Source organism: Mytilus edulis, chromosome 4, assembly GCF_963676685.1.
Source record: "Mytilus edulis chromosome 4, xbMytEdul2.2, whole genome shotgun sequence".
Classification (NCBI taxonomy): domain Eukaryota; kingdom Metazoa; phylum Mollusca; class Bivalvia; order Mytilida; family Mytilidae; genus Mytilus; species Mytilus edulis.
Window position 1 is genome coordinate 28,341,915 of NC_092347.1, and position 17,523 is coordinate 28,359,437.

General features: G+C 32.9%; 1 protein-coding gene across 1 annotated transcript; it reads right to left on the reverse strand.

Moving 5' to 3' along the window:
* Nucleotides 1–4,861: 4,861 nt before the first annotated feature.
* On the reverse strand, nucleotides 4,862–15,552 carry LOC139519332 (monomeric sarcosine oxidase-like). The gene is made up of 6 exons (XM_071311327.1): nucleotides 15,393–15,552; nucleotides 14,274–14,418; nucleotides 13,237–13,726; nucleotides 11,791–11,909; nucleotides 5,939–6,085; nucleotides 4,862–5,197 (listed from the first exon to the last, which is right to left on the reverse strand). The coding sequence occupies exons 1-6, from the start codon at nucleotides 15,543–15,545 to the stop codon at nucleotides 4,953–4,955; spliced, it is 1,299 nt and encodes a 432-aa protein (XP_071167428.1). The 5' UTR covers nucleotides 15,546–15,552; the 3' UTR covers nucleotides 4,862–4,952.
* Between the last annotated feature and the right edge of the window lie 1,971 nt (nucleotides 15,553–17,523).

Here is a 17,523-nt window from a genome sequence, read left to right on the forward strand (position 1 = left end):
AAAAATGAAAATTTCAAACCCCCTTTTCATCCCAGGGGGACGGGTGGGGTCATTAAGTGCAAACATTCAAATTTCTTAGATGGTAAGGTTGTCGCATATCAAATGAAAGAACATAAAACGTACATTTCAAATTTCGAATTGACGTCCCCCAAAAATGGGTTGGATGGGGTCATTGAGTGCCAAAAATAAATTTTCTTTTAAGATAGAGTTGTTGTATATCAAATGAAAGGTCATGATGTGTACATTTGAAAGATCAAATTCCTGACCTCCAAAAATTAGTTGGATGAGGTTATTAAGTGCAAAAATCAAACTTTCTAGAACATTGCGTTGTCGCATATCAAATGAAAGATCATCAAGTCTATGTTACATATATCATACTTCCGATCTCGAAAATGTAGGCGGATTAGGTCATTAAGTGTAAAAAGTGAAAAGTTTCAGAAGGTATGCTTGTCGTATATAACGAAAGGTCGTACAAAGTACATTACAAAAACATCACTTTTACTGGAAAGACCTTTCAATTGTTTTACAAACAATTGAGATACTAGTTTTTTTTTTTTTTCTTTATTTGGGGAAAATTTTATTTTTTTATTTTTTTGGCAAAATTTCATTTCTTTTAAATTTTGGCAAAATTTTATTTATCCCCGGGTGAACAAGGGTGGGGTGTTATTTACACCGGGGTAGTCAACCAATCAGATTGAAGTATTTTTGCTGCATAAGAAATAATTACATTTATGTACCAGCAATATATCATATCATCATTTATTGTTTTAACGTATTGAGAGTCCTTTAAATTGATAGTGGTATTTTAATTACTTTACTGAGCATGTAAACGAAGCGGCAGGCTCTGTATTTCAACCAAATTGTCTTTTTCTCTGTAAATAACAACATAGTATCGTAGGCAGTCTATTTATAATTCGCTTATATATACTTGTACAAATTAATAACACGTACTAGACATATATCCTGAATATGGTATATTTAGTATAGATACATATATGTGGGGGGAAAAGACTCGACTCGTACCTGAAATTTAAACAAACCATTGATGATATGTACTTCAAGTATGTATTGTCTATTTCTTTCTAGTCTTATACATTTTATTTACCCAAACAAAATTTAGTGTAATGAATTGGACATAAGTAAATCCTAATTAATATTAAATCAGCTCCGAAAAACATTACATAAAAATAAAATGTTAAAATAAACATGCAATATTATACAACTTTAACCTTTGCATGAGGTCAATAAGAGAATATATCGACCTGAAAAAGTATATCATCTGAGGACAAAGTATGAGGTCGATACGATAATATATCGACCTAAAATTGGTATATCTACTGTAGTTTCAGACGAATGTACTTATTATACTAATTGAGTCAATGTTGTTGTGCAAAAAAGAAAAGACGAAAGATGGAACAAATACAAGTAAATTTCATTTATCATACAATAGAAGTTTTTACTGTTCTAACAGCAACTGACCAACTAAAAGTACTGGTATCAAATAAATTAAGCCTTAGAAGTTGCTCACACAAACACGGTGACAACATACACTGCTGCTATGAAATGACCTTTTAAATGCACTAAGAGTTATATTGAATACACACTTTTCTTAGAAATAATATCCGGCTGACATAAAAACATCGTATCTAGTATATGAATATTTCAAACGCTTTTAATCTTCGGATCAAGTTATAGAAACATAGTGAAAGTAGTAAATTTAGTAAGTGAAACCTAGCTGTAAAAAAAACACGTAATAAATTTCATGCGTACGAGGTGCTTTTCTGAATCTCCCTTCATCAGGAACGCCCAAAGCCGAATATTTGAAAGTCAATTGTTCGATTTGTTTCTGCGGACAAAGCTTCAAATACTATAATATTGTGTTTGTATGTAAATCGTATTGCAAAGAGTGTAAAATAGTTGGGAATAAATTACACTCAGATAATCCTATATACAAAGATATATCGTTGGACAAGGAATCATACGTCTTTCGTTGTTCAAAGAAAATTGTATTGAACAGGACGTACCTTGTTTGTATTAAATATATAAGCCTCATTACATTCCGTATAAGCAACGGTTCAATACTGGCTCATCAGCATGTTCTAAGGACTCGTTCATAAGATTGACAAACATTATGTCCGCAGTCAACGAAGGTCTTCCAAAATACGATGAAACCTTTGACTCATGTAGTGGAATAACCATGATGGATTCTAAAAGACTTTTTAACTGTATAACTTTAAAACTAAATATTTCTCTGAAATTAGTTCCATAAAAACCCTTGATAATCAACCCTTTATTCCACCAATTGAAAAATCGTCTAAAGGAAATAATCCACAATGGTTTTCAATATAAAAAAAATGGTAGCATTTGCTAAATATATAAATGTATTGTTCTTTATACCATACGGCAAATTGTATTTATTCTTTACATAAGATTTCGGAGATCAAACAATTGTCAAAAATAAGAAAATCAAAGAAGACAGATAATTTGATTCACATGTATTGATGATGTTCTTTCCATTACAAAATCTTAATTTTTCTGATTGGGTTCCATTAATATATCCTCAGAGTTAGAAATTAATGATACAACAGACACTGCTTCCGCTGTCTCATTTTTAGACTTATACCTCGAATTTGACACAAGCGATCAGCTCAGTACTAGAATCTATGACAAACGAAGCGATTTTAATTTTAAAATTATAATTTTTCAACATGCTAACTTCACCTGCATATAGGATATACATTTCCAAACTCATTCGGTACTCTAGAACCTGCCGCTACTACTCAAGACATTATAAAACGTCACCAATGTCTGAGCAGAAAGTTGACGAGTCAGATTTTTGTCAAAAAGAGTCCCATCCCTTTTCTTAAAAAAAGTTCAACGGAACGTAGCAAGATCTTGTTGATAAATACTCAGTATAACTAGTACATTATGGTCTTAAAACTGTTCTGAACAGAAGTATTCTACTGCTGCCTTCATTTAAAATATAGATTATATGTACTGACTTTGTGTATCATCTTATCTATATGTTTTAGTGTTCATTTTATTTGTCTTTGAAAATTTCCAACTTTTACTGTTGAATAATGTTTTGGTAATATTTTTTTTGTGTGGCTCGGCATTTATGAATTTGCCATTGTGTAATTGTGCTATGATAATTTTGTGTATTCTTGTTTTTATTTTTGCGTATGTACCGAGTCTATAGGAAGCGTGTCTATACGCAATTTTGTTTTTGTTGACATAGTTGTTTGTTAGTTACAAGTTATAACACAATGTTGCCTGTTGTACCCCAGTTTTTGGCGTTTATCCATACTACGTCGTTTTGTTTTGCTCACACATTGTTGTCAATATAATGGAATTCTATGCGACTGTCATACAAAGGAGATGTCTTGCTAGCTATATATAAACCCCGGTTTAATCAACAATTTTCTACATTGAGAAATGCTTGAAACAATTTAGGAATATGACAGTTGTTTTTCGTTCGTTTGATGTGCTTGAGCTATTGATTTTGACATTTGATAAGGGACTTTCCGTTTTGAATTTTCCTTTAAGTTCAGTATTTTTGCTATTTTACTTTTTGATTATATACTCCTTGGTGAAATTACATCTTATCATTAGGCAATACCATACTCTGTAATGCCTATTTACAAGGGGCACCATGCGTTATACAGAGTACCATATTAGCTAAGAGAGTAGTTCAAGTTCAGCATGTTATTCTCAACTAAAGACGACCATAACTGGAGAACAATCAACTTCAAGTTTAATGTGGTACACATGAACACTCATTTTAATTATTTGGTTACAATTCTGACTACTAAGATGAAAAGAAAAATAAAAATGTTGTCAGGTGCAACCAAAAATAAGAACGATAACCAATTGTATCTTAAGACCATGAAGACAACAATAGTAATTTGATAGTATCACTCACTTTCAGTAAATGTCATGCAAATAAGCCTTATTCATTGGCTGTTAATCATAAAGCCACACACATTGAAAGCAATATAGTACGTCTCCCACAATTACTTCACATTAAGAACTCGTTGAACTTCATTTAGATATCGACTAAATGATATATTAAGTATTTATAATACCAGAGAAACTTTCCTTAACAGTTTGTGAAATAGATACCTAATGTATAGAGTATACGTTATTATAGATATAAATAGCGACGAAATGTGCTTTTTTGTCACTTTGAACTGAGCTTTCTTGGAAATACCTCGACATGATATATGTTATTTGATGGAACATTTCCGCGTTCATATTTCACGAAGCTACATGTAAGAAGCGAAGTACACATTGTAATAGGATTTGCAGTACACGGAAGTTTTCATGAAGAAATGAGGATACATGCTTACTTAATTGATCGATAACTGTTTGACGAGGATACATGAAGTTTTTAGACAAATGGTGTTTATCAAAGGAAAGACTATCATTGTCAACTGAAAAAGACGAATGAACAAACGCGTTACAAACAGTAGTGCAAAAAGCATCACAAAAAGCAAGTTTTAGATTAAGTACACAAAAGGCATACTAAATTACCGGGTGTTCTGGTAGGCTTCGCAGTTCCTGCTAGGATATTCCTAGGCAGTACTTATACGTAAATCTGGTGTAATGCGACGAACGCAGAAAGTTTTCATTTGAATGTGTTCTATGTGTTTGGTAATGGGTTATATTTTTTCAGCTATAATTCGTGGAGAGTGGTTATTATATCTTATTTACTGTTGAAGGCATTTTTTATGGACATATATGCTGCATATTGTCGTGAATGCTATGTTTTCCTCAACTGAAGAAAAGAGTCGTTTTGATTAAGACATTTCAATACTCAGATATTTGGCCCTGTCTCTAGTGCTTGGTATAAACACAAAAATAGTAATTTTTGGTTTTTAATTTTCCATTTATAATATTAATATTTAAGCAGATAACTATGCATTGTTAAAACCATATAGAGACATTTCATACTATAATTTACATGATTCTTTTCTGAACTTCACTTGAAAAACATTTTTGGGAATAGAAGAATCCCATATGTTTTTCATCATCATAGTTGCTGCGATTCTTCCAATTTCGTCACTCGATTTTGCTGCGTAGCCATTTCCTCCAATAGATACACCAAGCTGAGAATGGATTGTATCAATGTACGGTCTTCCTGTTTGAGTCTCAGTTATAACACACCAATCACCGTGGTATCTGTCTAGCTTAACGCCTAGAAGGAAAACACAAATATAATTTCTATTAGTATATAAGACACCAATCATCGTGCTATCTGGTCCACTTAACGCCTCTAAGAAAAACCAAAAGATTTATCACATGGTTAAAAAAAAAAACTCAATTCGCTGTTTATTGCGATCTGCCTTAATTATTGATGCAAATTTCAGAGGTTAAAATAGATATGCCCTCGAATTGTGAAAACAAACCAGTTATCTGTTTCTGTTATATGATCCGTATAAGACTAAACATAACTAAAACAACAATCAGAAATATAGAATTATTCCAAAAGTTTAGCAAAAAATGCAAACACAAGTTAGATAACACAAATTTTGAGCAACTCTAACCCTACAATGACCCAGGGATCAACTCCACTAGTGTGCGAATTACAGATGGGGAAAACTGTTATATAACATTACCCTAAATTACAAAACTTTGATATTTTGAATACTAATGCTTGTCTACCTTAGGAAGAGATTACCTTAGCTGTGTTAGACAAAACTTTTAGAAATCTTTGGTCTTCAATGCTCTTCAACTTCGTACTTTATTTTGACTTTTTAACTTTTTTTTCATTCGAGCGTGGCTGATAAGTCTTTGGTAGGCGAAACGCGCGTCTGGTACAAATACAAATTTTTTATCGTGGTATCTATGATGAGTTTATTACAAACAGTTTTAATTTCTCTTTCGCTGCCTTGTTTCATCAAAAATTAAATCTTAAGAATGGATGAGAATAACAGACCCTTTACAATATTCCTGATCAGCTCTGCTGTAGCATCAACTAATCTGTTATCTCCTCCGTGACAAAACCATTCTTTTACTTCCTTGGTGGTGGTAAAATGTTTAAAACTGGTATCGTGAAAGTGTCCCAACTTGATATAATATTTACCTAAAAAAACGCAAAATGCATTAAGATCAAGTTGTAAAAAGTAACCCAATTGGCCATTTGGAATGTTTCTGTAAGTAACTTTTAACACCGTTTTTGTTAGATCTAAACTGCTTTTGAGGTCACAATATATATCTAGTTAACCGAAAAAAGAATTGACCTCTTGGTGTCTTTCTTTGGACTGAACATGATTATCGTTTATATATGATGTGGTATTTGTCGTTGATGAAATATATCTGTGTTCGTTCTGCAGTTTGCATGTTATGTCTACTATTATATTATTTGTGCGTTTCTCTGTGATGAACATTCTTGTGTGTGTCTGTAGTGTATTTCTTTAACGTAGTTTTGTCATTTCAGCGATATTTTTTTAACATTGTCATAAAAGGAAACTTTAGCCCTAAAAACAGGTCCAACTCACACTCGTTTCTTAAAATGTTCGGTACCAAGTAATGAATATGGCAGTTGTTATCAAATAGCTCGTTTCTATGTATATTGACGTTTGTTTTTGTTGCATTTCAATCTTCCTGTTGTTCCTTTGTTTTTCTCAGATAGTTTGTGTTTTCCTTGGTTTTAGTTTGTAATCCGTATTTTGTTTTCATCGATTTGTGACTTTTGATTTCTCATGGTCCTAAGTTTAGAGAACCCCAACACATCAATTGGAACCATAACTTCAAAATAATTATGGATTCCATTGAGGTCTACGCCAGAGCATGAGCTAAGCGAGAAGTAGTTGAACTGGACACTTTGTCAGAATGGGTTAAAACTATCAGGTCTCTGATAAAACGTCGCATTCACAAGTTGAAAAACTGTGTGAACGATCGACCAAAGTCCGTTTTCAGAGACAAAGAGGCCATGAAATGTCTATCATCTCTTCATGATAAGTATGTTGTTGTTCCTTCGGACAAAGCTTCAAATAATATTGTCTTTGTATGTAAATCGTATTACTACGAATGTCTTGTAAAAGAATTGGGTATAAAGGAGCACTCAGGTAATCCCACATACAAAGACATATCATTTGACAAGGATGAGATTTTAGCAAATCATAAGTCCTTCATGGCTTCAATAAACATTACATTGAACACCAAATCGGAGGACTTGTTTGTATTGGATACCATTGCTTCATAAAATTCCGTACAAACAACAGTATATTGCTGGCTCATCTTCATGTTCCACTAAAGAATTGTCTATTAGATTGACTAAAATTCTATCCGCAGTGAAAGAGGGTCTTCAGAAATACTGTGAAACTGTTTACTCGCGTAGTGGTATTAACCATATGTGGACTCATACAATTTCTAAAGAACTTCTAGACAATTTTAAATCTCGGTCTTTTTCTGAAGTTAGTTCTATCAAAACTTTTGATTTTTCAACCCTGTATACCACCATTCCTCATGTGAAATTGAAAACTCGCCTTAAAGAAATAATCCACAATGCCTTTCAACATAAAAATGGTAGCATACGCTATAAATTTATTACTTTGGGATTTCATAAGGCATATTTCGTTAATAGTGACAAACAAAAAGGTAAACATGCTACACAGAAGAACAAGTGGTCAGTATGCTGGAGTTTCTTATCGACAACATATTTGTTGAGTTTGGAGGTAGACTTTTTCAACAAATTGTAGGCATTCCTATAGGAACGAACTGCGCGCCTCTCCTTGCTGACCTTTTCTTATTTTCATATGAATCAGAGTTCCTTCAGACACTTGTCAAAAACAAGAAGATCAAAGAAGCCAGGTTATTTAACTTCACTTTCAGATATATTGATGATGTTCTTTCCATTAACAATCCGAATTTTTCTGATTGGGTTCCATTAATATATCCATCAGAACTAGAAATTAAAGAGACAACAGACATGGCTTCCTCTGTCTCATTTTTAGACTTATACCTCGAATTTGACATACACAGTCATCTCAGTACCAGAATCTATGACAAACGAGACGATTTTGATTTTGAAATTATTAATTTCCCCCACCTTAGTAGCAATATACCAACTTCACCTGCATATGGAATATACATTTCCCAACTTATTCGGTATTCAAGAGCTTGTAGCTCCTACTCAGACTTTGTAAAACGTCACCAGCGTCTGAGCAGAAAGTTGATGAACCAGGGGTATGTCAAAGAACGTCTCGTCCATTTTCTAAAAAAGTTCATCGTTCATTTTTTTCTTTAAAAATGTCCTGTACCAAGTCAGGAATATGGCCATTGTTATAGTTCGTTTCTGTATGAGTTACATTTTAACGTTGCGTCGTTTGTTTTCTCTTATTTTTGAGTGTAAATTCACATTGCGATAAGACGTGTCACGGTACTTGTCTATCCCAAATTCGTGTATTTGGTTATGATGTTATATTTGTTATTCTCGTGGGATTTTGTCTGTTGCTTGGTCCGTTTCTATGTGTGTTACATTGTAGTGTTGTGTCCTTGTTCTCCTCTTATATTTAATGCGTTTCCCTCAGTTTTAGTTTGTTACCCAGATTTTGTTTTTTGTCCATGGATTTATGAGTTTGAACATCGGTATACTACTGTTCATTTATTCATCGGAAGGTACCAAGAACTTGTTGATAAATATTCCGTATCAACTTCACAATAATACACGATGGTCTTGAAGTATATATTTTGCGTACTGACGTTGTTTATCATCTTAATAACGTGTTTTATCATATACTTGTATAAAATATTACTAAAATTTTACAGTTCAATAACATTTGAAAATATCAAAAGGCTATGAAAGGACTACTAGGTTTATTGACCAGATTCCTAAGAAACTCCATAGCGGGCTGATAAAGGTACCTTTATTGACTGCTTCCGGAATGTTATTACATGTCTTTCCGTTAATTTCCGTGACGTTTATCACATGCAACTTCGTGCATTTCCGGAAATTTGTTTGAAACGACAAAAGAACGCGGAAAACGGCAAGTGATAAGACTTTTCACAAAATGTTTGAGGAGCAAAAAAAGATTTAAGTTAAATATGTTTTGAAAGACATAAATGAGGTAACAATATTATTGAAGAACATGATAATTGTTGTGACAAGATAAATAAAATGCTTGTAATATCAATAAAAACAATTAAAGTTAAGATTTTTTTTTGGTTGTTGGCTGTAAATATTATCTGAAAGTGCAAAGACAAACAAAATTAAATTTTAATAGTTCTTGTCTGTATTTCTTCTGCTGAAGTATATGATAAAAAGATAATTACATGTCATTTTTCATATCAGACCCTTTATCGGCCCTCTTTCATGATATTAGCCCTCGAGCCTGCGGCTCTTGGGCTGGTATCATAACCTTGGGCCGATAAAGGGTCTGATATGAAAAATGCCATGTAATAATCTATACTTATCAACAGCCTTATCAAACTATTTAGAATATTTAATTTTGTGTCAGCCTAGTCAATTTGTCTGATCTGGATTTTATATGGTCAATAATTTGCGTTCTTTCACGTTTAATGGGTTTTTATCGAAATTCAGTCCACTTTAAAGAGGGGGGCAAGGGGGGTCCCCATAACAGCAAAACAGTGAATTGATTTGGTGAAAAACAGATAACAAGGAATTGAAAAGGGATAATAACAGATAACAGTAAATAAAATATGAAAATAAATCTGTCCAGGACCAATCCAGTAGATGACTCGTAGATCTTAGTATATAACTTGTGGTATGGACCTAGAAAATTGTGATTTGTGTAAACAAGACGTTTCGGCCGTTGAGGCAGTTCTGCCTTGGTCGATTTTTTTCCGTAACTTGTACAATAAGTTATAGTATGGATGTGGAATTTTTCTGAACGAAATTTCTAGTTTCTGTTTTTGATATAGGGATATTTTTAATCTAGGGCATTTGAGGGATCAATTTTTAATGATTTAGGTTTTTTTATTTAATTTTTGAAAATAGTGTAGCCAGTGACACTTTATTATCAATTTGATTTTTAGATTTTTTTTCTGAAAAGCAATATATATACTTTACAAGTAATCAAACAAAACTTTGATGCACAATATATTTTTTTTTATTTAATGACCTCATGATAAAACTTACTTATAAAATACAAAAATACCCAGATCAGTGGAGACAGGACATATGTAACTGAAATACGCATGCCAGTTATGGTTATTCTGATAATAGAAATTGACTCAAGTGACAATTCTAGTAGTATAATAGAAATTGGACGTAGTGAAAATTTGGATGACACCAATTGAAACACCAATCATGTATCTTATGTGAAATTATAGAATATGGAAAATTTGGGTACAGCATTGGAGAAGCTGTAGGATTTTAAAAAGGGTATTTGTCAAAAAATTAAACTGAAGACACATCTGTATTTGCATCAATGGTTTCTGAGCTTCAATTTTCGCAATGTGAAGCAGTTAAAAAGCTTTTAAAAATATGGTGTCAGGGTTCTCTTTCATGTAAATAAAAAGAGAGGGAGTAGCACTTATAATATAAATGCTAAAAGAAAAAGATTTTGTATAATTCCCAAAGCCATAATTCAAACCCACACCACTTAGTAAATTTAAACAATTCAAAGGAGAAAACTAACTGCCTAATTTATCCACAAAATAGTGAACGAGAAACTTAGTAACACAGTAACAAACTAAAACCACTGAATCCAGGCTCCTGACTTGTAAATAGGCACAAACAGAATGTGACTGCGTCAACTTTAGCGTGCTAGTTGGTGTTCAATCCTCCCTGATTATATAGTACAACATATTTAAGATTGTGTGGTCATTGAATAAAAAGGGTGTACCAATGCTTTTTTTTATAACAAAATCCATACTATAAGTTATTGTACAAGTAATAAGTGAATTATAATTTGTACAAAATGCTACATGTTCACAGACAATGGAATTTATTACAAAGGATAATAATAATAAATACTGGAATGGTCCACGGTCCAATTGATTTTATATGTTTATGTGATGTATGTTACTGAAATTCTTCTGCAAATACAGGGCCACCCGATATTACCAGTAGAAAGACTCCAATAGATATACATTGTAAGAAGATGTGATAAGGGATGACATCAAAAGTTCAATGAAGGATAAAAAACTTAATTCACATAGTTTTTTCACTGACCCCCACACCCCCCCTCTTAACTTAATTTTGGAAAAATTGATTGACCAATAGGGATATATGTAAAATCGATTTTAGATTAACAAAACTTGCAGCAATGTTGACCCCCCCCCCCCCACACCCCCAAACTATTTGAATAAAGTTTTTTTATCCTACATCGATCTTTTGATGTCGTCCCTAAGCGTGCCAATGAGACTATTATCCATTCAAATCACAATTTTCAATTATCTTCAATTTCTACGGAAGATTGGCTGTCAAAATGCTAACGTTCCAATTTTCAATAACAGTTAACAGCAAATAGATTCTCACAATAACAGATAACAAAATAGATAATAGTCCTATAACAGCTAACAAAGAATAAGACAATAACAGCTAACAGTAAATATATTTTCAGAATAACAGATAACAAAGAATTAAAATGCCCCATAACAGCATAACAGTTAAACCCCTTGCCCCCCCTCTTTAAAATGAATATTATACAGCTGTCATTTTTTTTAGGTGATGTACCAAGTAAATATTACTTCGGAATAGAAATGAAAAACAAAAATTGTATTTTCGTTAGCGATTTAGTAGTTGGACTTATCTTTTAAGCAGTTATTTATTTCTTTTTCAGTCATTCGTAAGCTAGACGTAAACACATTTAAATACATTACCATCTGGATATTTCACTGGGGGTAGCATGTACCAACTAATATGGTCACCTTCAGAACGAGGGAATGATTTGGTCCAATCTTTCGCTCCTTTACCAGAATATAAGACGCTTGGCATTTTCCTGAAAATGAAGTATTTTGGTATATTCCAATAGTACAATTTTATAGGACACAGCAATATCTATTTTTCATTTCGGCTTCCCAAGACTCCGGCATAAAAATATATGAAACAATTCAATTCAGAAAGCTAACGGATTAATGTATAGCAAAACAATTTACGAAAAACTAAAATGACAGACATGAACTAACGACAATCACTGACAATCAGTCCCGCACGCAGAAGATGGGGTTTTTAATTATAATGTCTGTTTGTTTTGTTCACACAATGTTGTCAATATAATGAAATTTTATGCGACTGTCATACAGGTGAGCGGTTTGGCGTCCTGCAAAACCGGGTTGAATCCGCATTTTTTTTCTTGAAAAATGGCGGTTTTATAAAACTAGTCCGTTTACAATTATGTTGGCATTTGTTTTTTGTATACATATATAGCAGTTCAGTGTTTCTGATATTCTGTTGTTTTCCTCTCATAGTTGATGTGTTTCTCTCGGTTTTGGTTTTTGACACGGATTTGATTTCGCTGAATCTATTTACTCTTGAACAGCGGTATATTACTGTTGTCATGGTATACTAATATATTTATTCTGTTTCTTTAAGCTCTCTTAAAGTTTCAAAGGTTTGAGTTATGTAACATGTCTATAGCTTGGGCCGTACCCGAATATATCAGATTTAAAGCATAGTAGAATATCATTTTCTATTGTATTCCTGTAAGATTTCTCGGTTATTACGCTGTTGTCATATTCTCGAGCAAATATGATTTGTTGTTTTAAGTCTGTTTAAACTCTTCTATCTCAATAGGTCTAAAATATGTATAACTATAATCCACGGGTTCGTTATAATGTGGCTCGCTATGCTCTCGTGAGATTTCAAAGGTTTCGTCTCCTTACTTTAAGTTTTAACGACTTTGACTCAGGGGTAAGCCCTCGCACGGACGGTATGACCTCAACTGACTACATACAGAAGGATGCTTATATATCATCGTTGAGGATTAGATCATACCGTTAATTCGGGCAATACTATATTTATTATTTGTTAGTAACAAGTGGTATTCAAACTCTCAGCGATTACCTTTGGTGTTTGTTAGTTTTCCGATTATAAGGGGCGAAACTTCATATGGACCTGACACGATTTACTTAATCCATTCTTTATCTTATATGTATTCGTTTCCTTCGAATCCGTCACAGAACTAACGAATGAACATACAACCCAACCACTGTATAACGCCAACTTAAAGAAGTTGGATATCATAAGAAAACTGCAAAAATATCAATTCTAGGGGTAGAGTTGTCAAACTGAATTTTTATGGAGCAATTTAATATTTGTTATTTTACCTTATTCTTCCCAAATCAGATTCTGAAAGTTCAACCTTTGCAACAGTCAAAGGACAGAGGTTAACATCTAGTTGTAGTTCATCTGGAAGAAGTTCCCTAAACGCGGTGAATGCACCGGTTGCTAATAAAACTTTCTTCGCCAAAATATGTGAAGCGTCCGTTGAAATACACATAATGTATTCACCGTTTCTTTCAATGCGCCTTACGCGATTTGCTACCTCTGGTAAAAGAGTACAACCTTGGGCTGTTGCTTTAGTGATCTGGGCACGGATCAAACTTCGAGGACTAATATTCCCAGCGTCTTTGAATTCATAAACTGCATCGTCTGATAGAGAAACATGAAGAAAGGAAAATTTTTCTTTCAATGCTGCATTTGTTAAGTACGTGGCATCCATTTTCTGTGTCTTCACTACATCTGTTACTTGGTTAAGAAATTTGGAATCCTTCTCTCCTATCATTAAACATCCAATTTCATCATAGAAGGGAATTCCTGTTAATAATAAGCATAACTACGTCATTCTCTATTTATAGAAATGATTTTATTACCATTCTGATTTTCTTCTCGTACTTCACTGTATTGGAAGACTTTTGATAACTGATTTCTTAATTATCTTCAAAATAAGCGTGTCAATTTTAGGACGCACGAATTGAGTGCACAAGATTTATCATAGTAATAAGATAATGTAACAAATAAACCGAAGGTTGCCGATTCCTCTGAAAAAGTCAACCTTTTTCTGTGCTGTTTCTGTATTGTTTTTTATGCTTCCAAAATGTTTATTTTATGGTAACCCTAATCTCTCATGTCGAACTTCGCTAACATGATGTGCTCCATGAATTCAGATTCAAACGTTGATATCATATCACAATATTCAAGCTAAGTACGTTTTTTTTGTCTTAATGGTGTCTTCTCCCTTAAAATTCATTCACAATTTTAGGTCTTCTGAAAATAAGTCATGTAATCACATCTTTATTAAGAAATTACAAAAGAAATTTTTAACTTTAACTGATTTGAAATGTTCTAGTATTAATCAAGTTACCTGTGTCTCTTTCTAGTTGTCTGTACGTAGCTATTGATTTCTGTGCTAACATTGCCCACACTGGATCTGGGTCTGTGCATCGTGTTATTCTTCCCTCGTCATAATGGCAGCCAAATATATCTCTGTTATCATTCACATTTCTACTCTACAAAACAAGTTATTGGTTACTGAACACTGTATATATTTTGTTATGTTTGTTGAAGAGCGAAAACTATGCGATTTGTAGGAGAGACAAATAAAGGCAACAGTAGTATACCGGTGTTCAAAAGTCACAAATCGATCGCGGGAAAACAATTACGGGTTACAAACTAAAACCGAGGGAAACACATCAATCATAAGAGTAAAACAAAGGAACAACAGGAACACTGACGTTCAACAAAAACAAACGCCAATATATATTTATATAGAAACAAACTATTTCATAACAACTGCCATACTACATTTGAAAATGCCTGTTCCAAGTCAGGATTAGGGACTTTACGCCCACTTTATGACAATGTTAAAAATATCGCTAAAATGACAACACTACATGATAGAAATACAGCACAATCACACACAAGAAAATTCACCACAGAAACGCACAAACAAATAATATAATAGACGACACAACATGTAAGCCGCAAAATAACAACGAACATATTCCATCAACGACAAATACCACATGATATAAGAAACAGTGGATAATAATGGATAACATGATATAAGAAACAGTGGATAATAATGGATAACATGATATAAGAAACAGTGGATAAGATATTTTTTTATCTGAAAACAGGTCAATCATTTTTTTAAACATAAATGCCTGTATAGTGATTCTACCTCAGACTATTATAACACATAGTTCCAAATTTAATTGCACTTTAAACTGGACATTGGAAGAGGTCATCGTAAATCAAAGGAACTGTTCGTATTGCCAGTTATTACTTTTTCATATCATTTTTGTAATACAGAAAATATTATCAATTAACTCTACATTAAATATCGCATTCGTGTGAAATTTGAGAAATATTACAGATCATGAGTATCCACCCTTTAAAATGTTGTAATTTTAAAGAGAAAGTGAAACATCTAGTAAGTGTGCTGAGAAATAGTATAATAGTAACTTATATTCATTCGAACCTTTGGTTCTTCCGGTCCAACCAAACAAACGCTTCCCCATTTCGATGCATGACTTGCAGCTGCAGTTCCAATCAAACCTGCTCCTACAATACACAGATCATATATCCGTTCTCCGTTCATCACTGTGTATTTAGGCAAATAATGATAATGCATCTATGACATATCAGTTTACGTAATATAAAATATACTAGTCATCAAAAGAAACTTTACAACATTATGTGTATTATATATCAGATTATTTATAATTTAATATGATATCTGATTAGTAATCATATGTCTGTTCTATGTTTCATTGGAATTTCAAACAAAGACGAAGAACAGGATATTCAATAGCTGTATTGGATAGCTAAACTACTAAGTGTCTTTACAAACAACGGTATATTTTTTGGTCCTCCAAATGCTCTACGAAACCTTTTTCAAAATTATTAACATCAATCTTATCAGCAATCAAAAGCGGGCTTCAAACTTATTGTAACCCCACCTATTCTAGAGTTGGCGTGAATCAGATATAGATACTACAAATTTCAAAAGATCTTTTAGAGTACATACAATCTAAGACTCTATCGTCTTGCAATAGTATATTTAAACATTTGACTTTTCTATTCTTTACTCAAATATTCCCCATTATAAACTAGAATACAAATTGAAAGAGTTGGTCCTGCTTTGTTTCATAAAAAAAATGGCCAACGTAGAAACAAATATCTTATCTTAGGGAGGGATACATCCTACTTTGTAAAAACTCACTCTGATTCTAACAAAACAAAACTCTGAAACTGACATTATCAAGATGCTTGATTTTTTTCTTGCCAACAATTTGTTTCGTTTGGAAGACGTGTTTTTCGATAAACAATCGGCATTCCCATGGGAACCAACTGTGTCCCTCTTCTTGTCGACTCTTACCTTTGTTCAAACATGAACACCTTGGAGAAAAAGAAAAAGAAGTTACCAGTATTCTTTACTTGTAAGCAGTATTCTTTAACTTGACTTTCCGCTACATAGATGATGTTCTCTCACTAAATACGGGTAATTCAATATTTGGTGACCATGTTGAGCGCATCTATCTAATCAAAATAGAGATAAATGATACAACGGATACAGTTAAGTCTGCCTCATATTTTGACTTACATCTAGAAATTGACAATGAGGGTCGGTTGAAAACAAAACTGTGAGACAAAAAAGATAATTTCAACCTCCCAATTGTGAACTTTCCGTTTGTATGTACAAACATTCAAGCAGCGCCTGCATACGGAGTTTATATCTCCCAGTTAATACGATACTCCAGGTTTTGCATTTCCTATATTTTTTCCCTTGATATATGGTTAATATTCACTATAAACTTAGTCTTTAGTTTTTTTTATGTTATGTGTGTGCACTTTTATTTGTCTGTTGGTTTCTTTTTCTTTTTTAGCCTTAGCTACTTATGATTTTGAATGTCCCTTTCTTAGCTGTCGCCTCTCTTGTTCAATGAGTCAACTATCCACCAGGGTACAAATGATGTCGCTGTAAATATTCTTCAGTTGCTTAAAAAAATGTGAGTAAACAAATATTACGGATCGTATTAAACTTATTTTACAACCAGCAACCCTTGTATGAATCTGATACTCTTCTCCTATTCTGGGATGACGGAACAGAATTAGTCGAGTTAAGACGAGTAACTTCTTTTTAATTCTGGGATGACGGAACAGAATTAGTCGAGTTAAGACGAGTGACTTCTTTTTAATTCTGGGATGACGGAACAGAATTAGTCGAGTTAAGACGAGTGACTTCTTTTTAATTCTGGGATGACGGAACAGAATTAGTCGAGTTAAGACGAGTAACTTCTTTTTAATAAGAATAAGAATCATATGTATTATTCCAACCAAGAACCTTTGATGTGCAGCATGACATAGAATCATATGTATTATTCCAACCAAGGACCCTTGATGTGCAGCATGACATGTACAAATAAAACAATACATTGTGATTTGTAACAGAAAAACATTTTTGTTATACATTGAAATGAAATATTAAAAGTTCAGACAGATGTTATTATGATAGCGCTACACACGTTTCTTGTCTTTATTTTATATAAGTCCTTTAATTTAATTGTTTTCTGTTAAAAATATTTCAAACTCTACATCTTTTCAGTTGA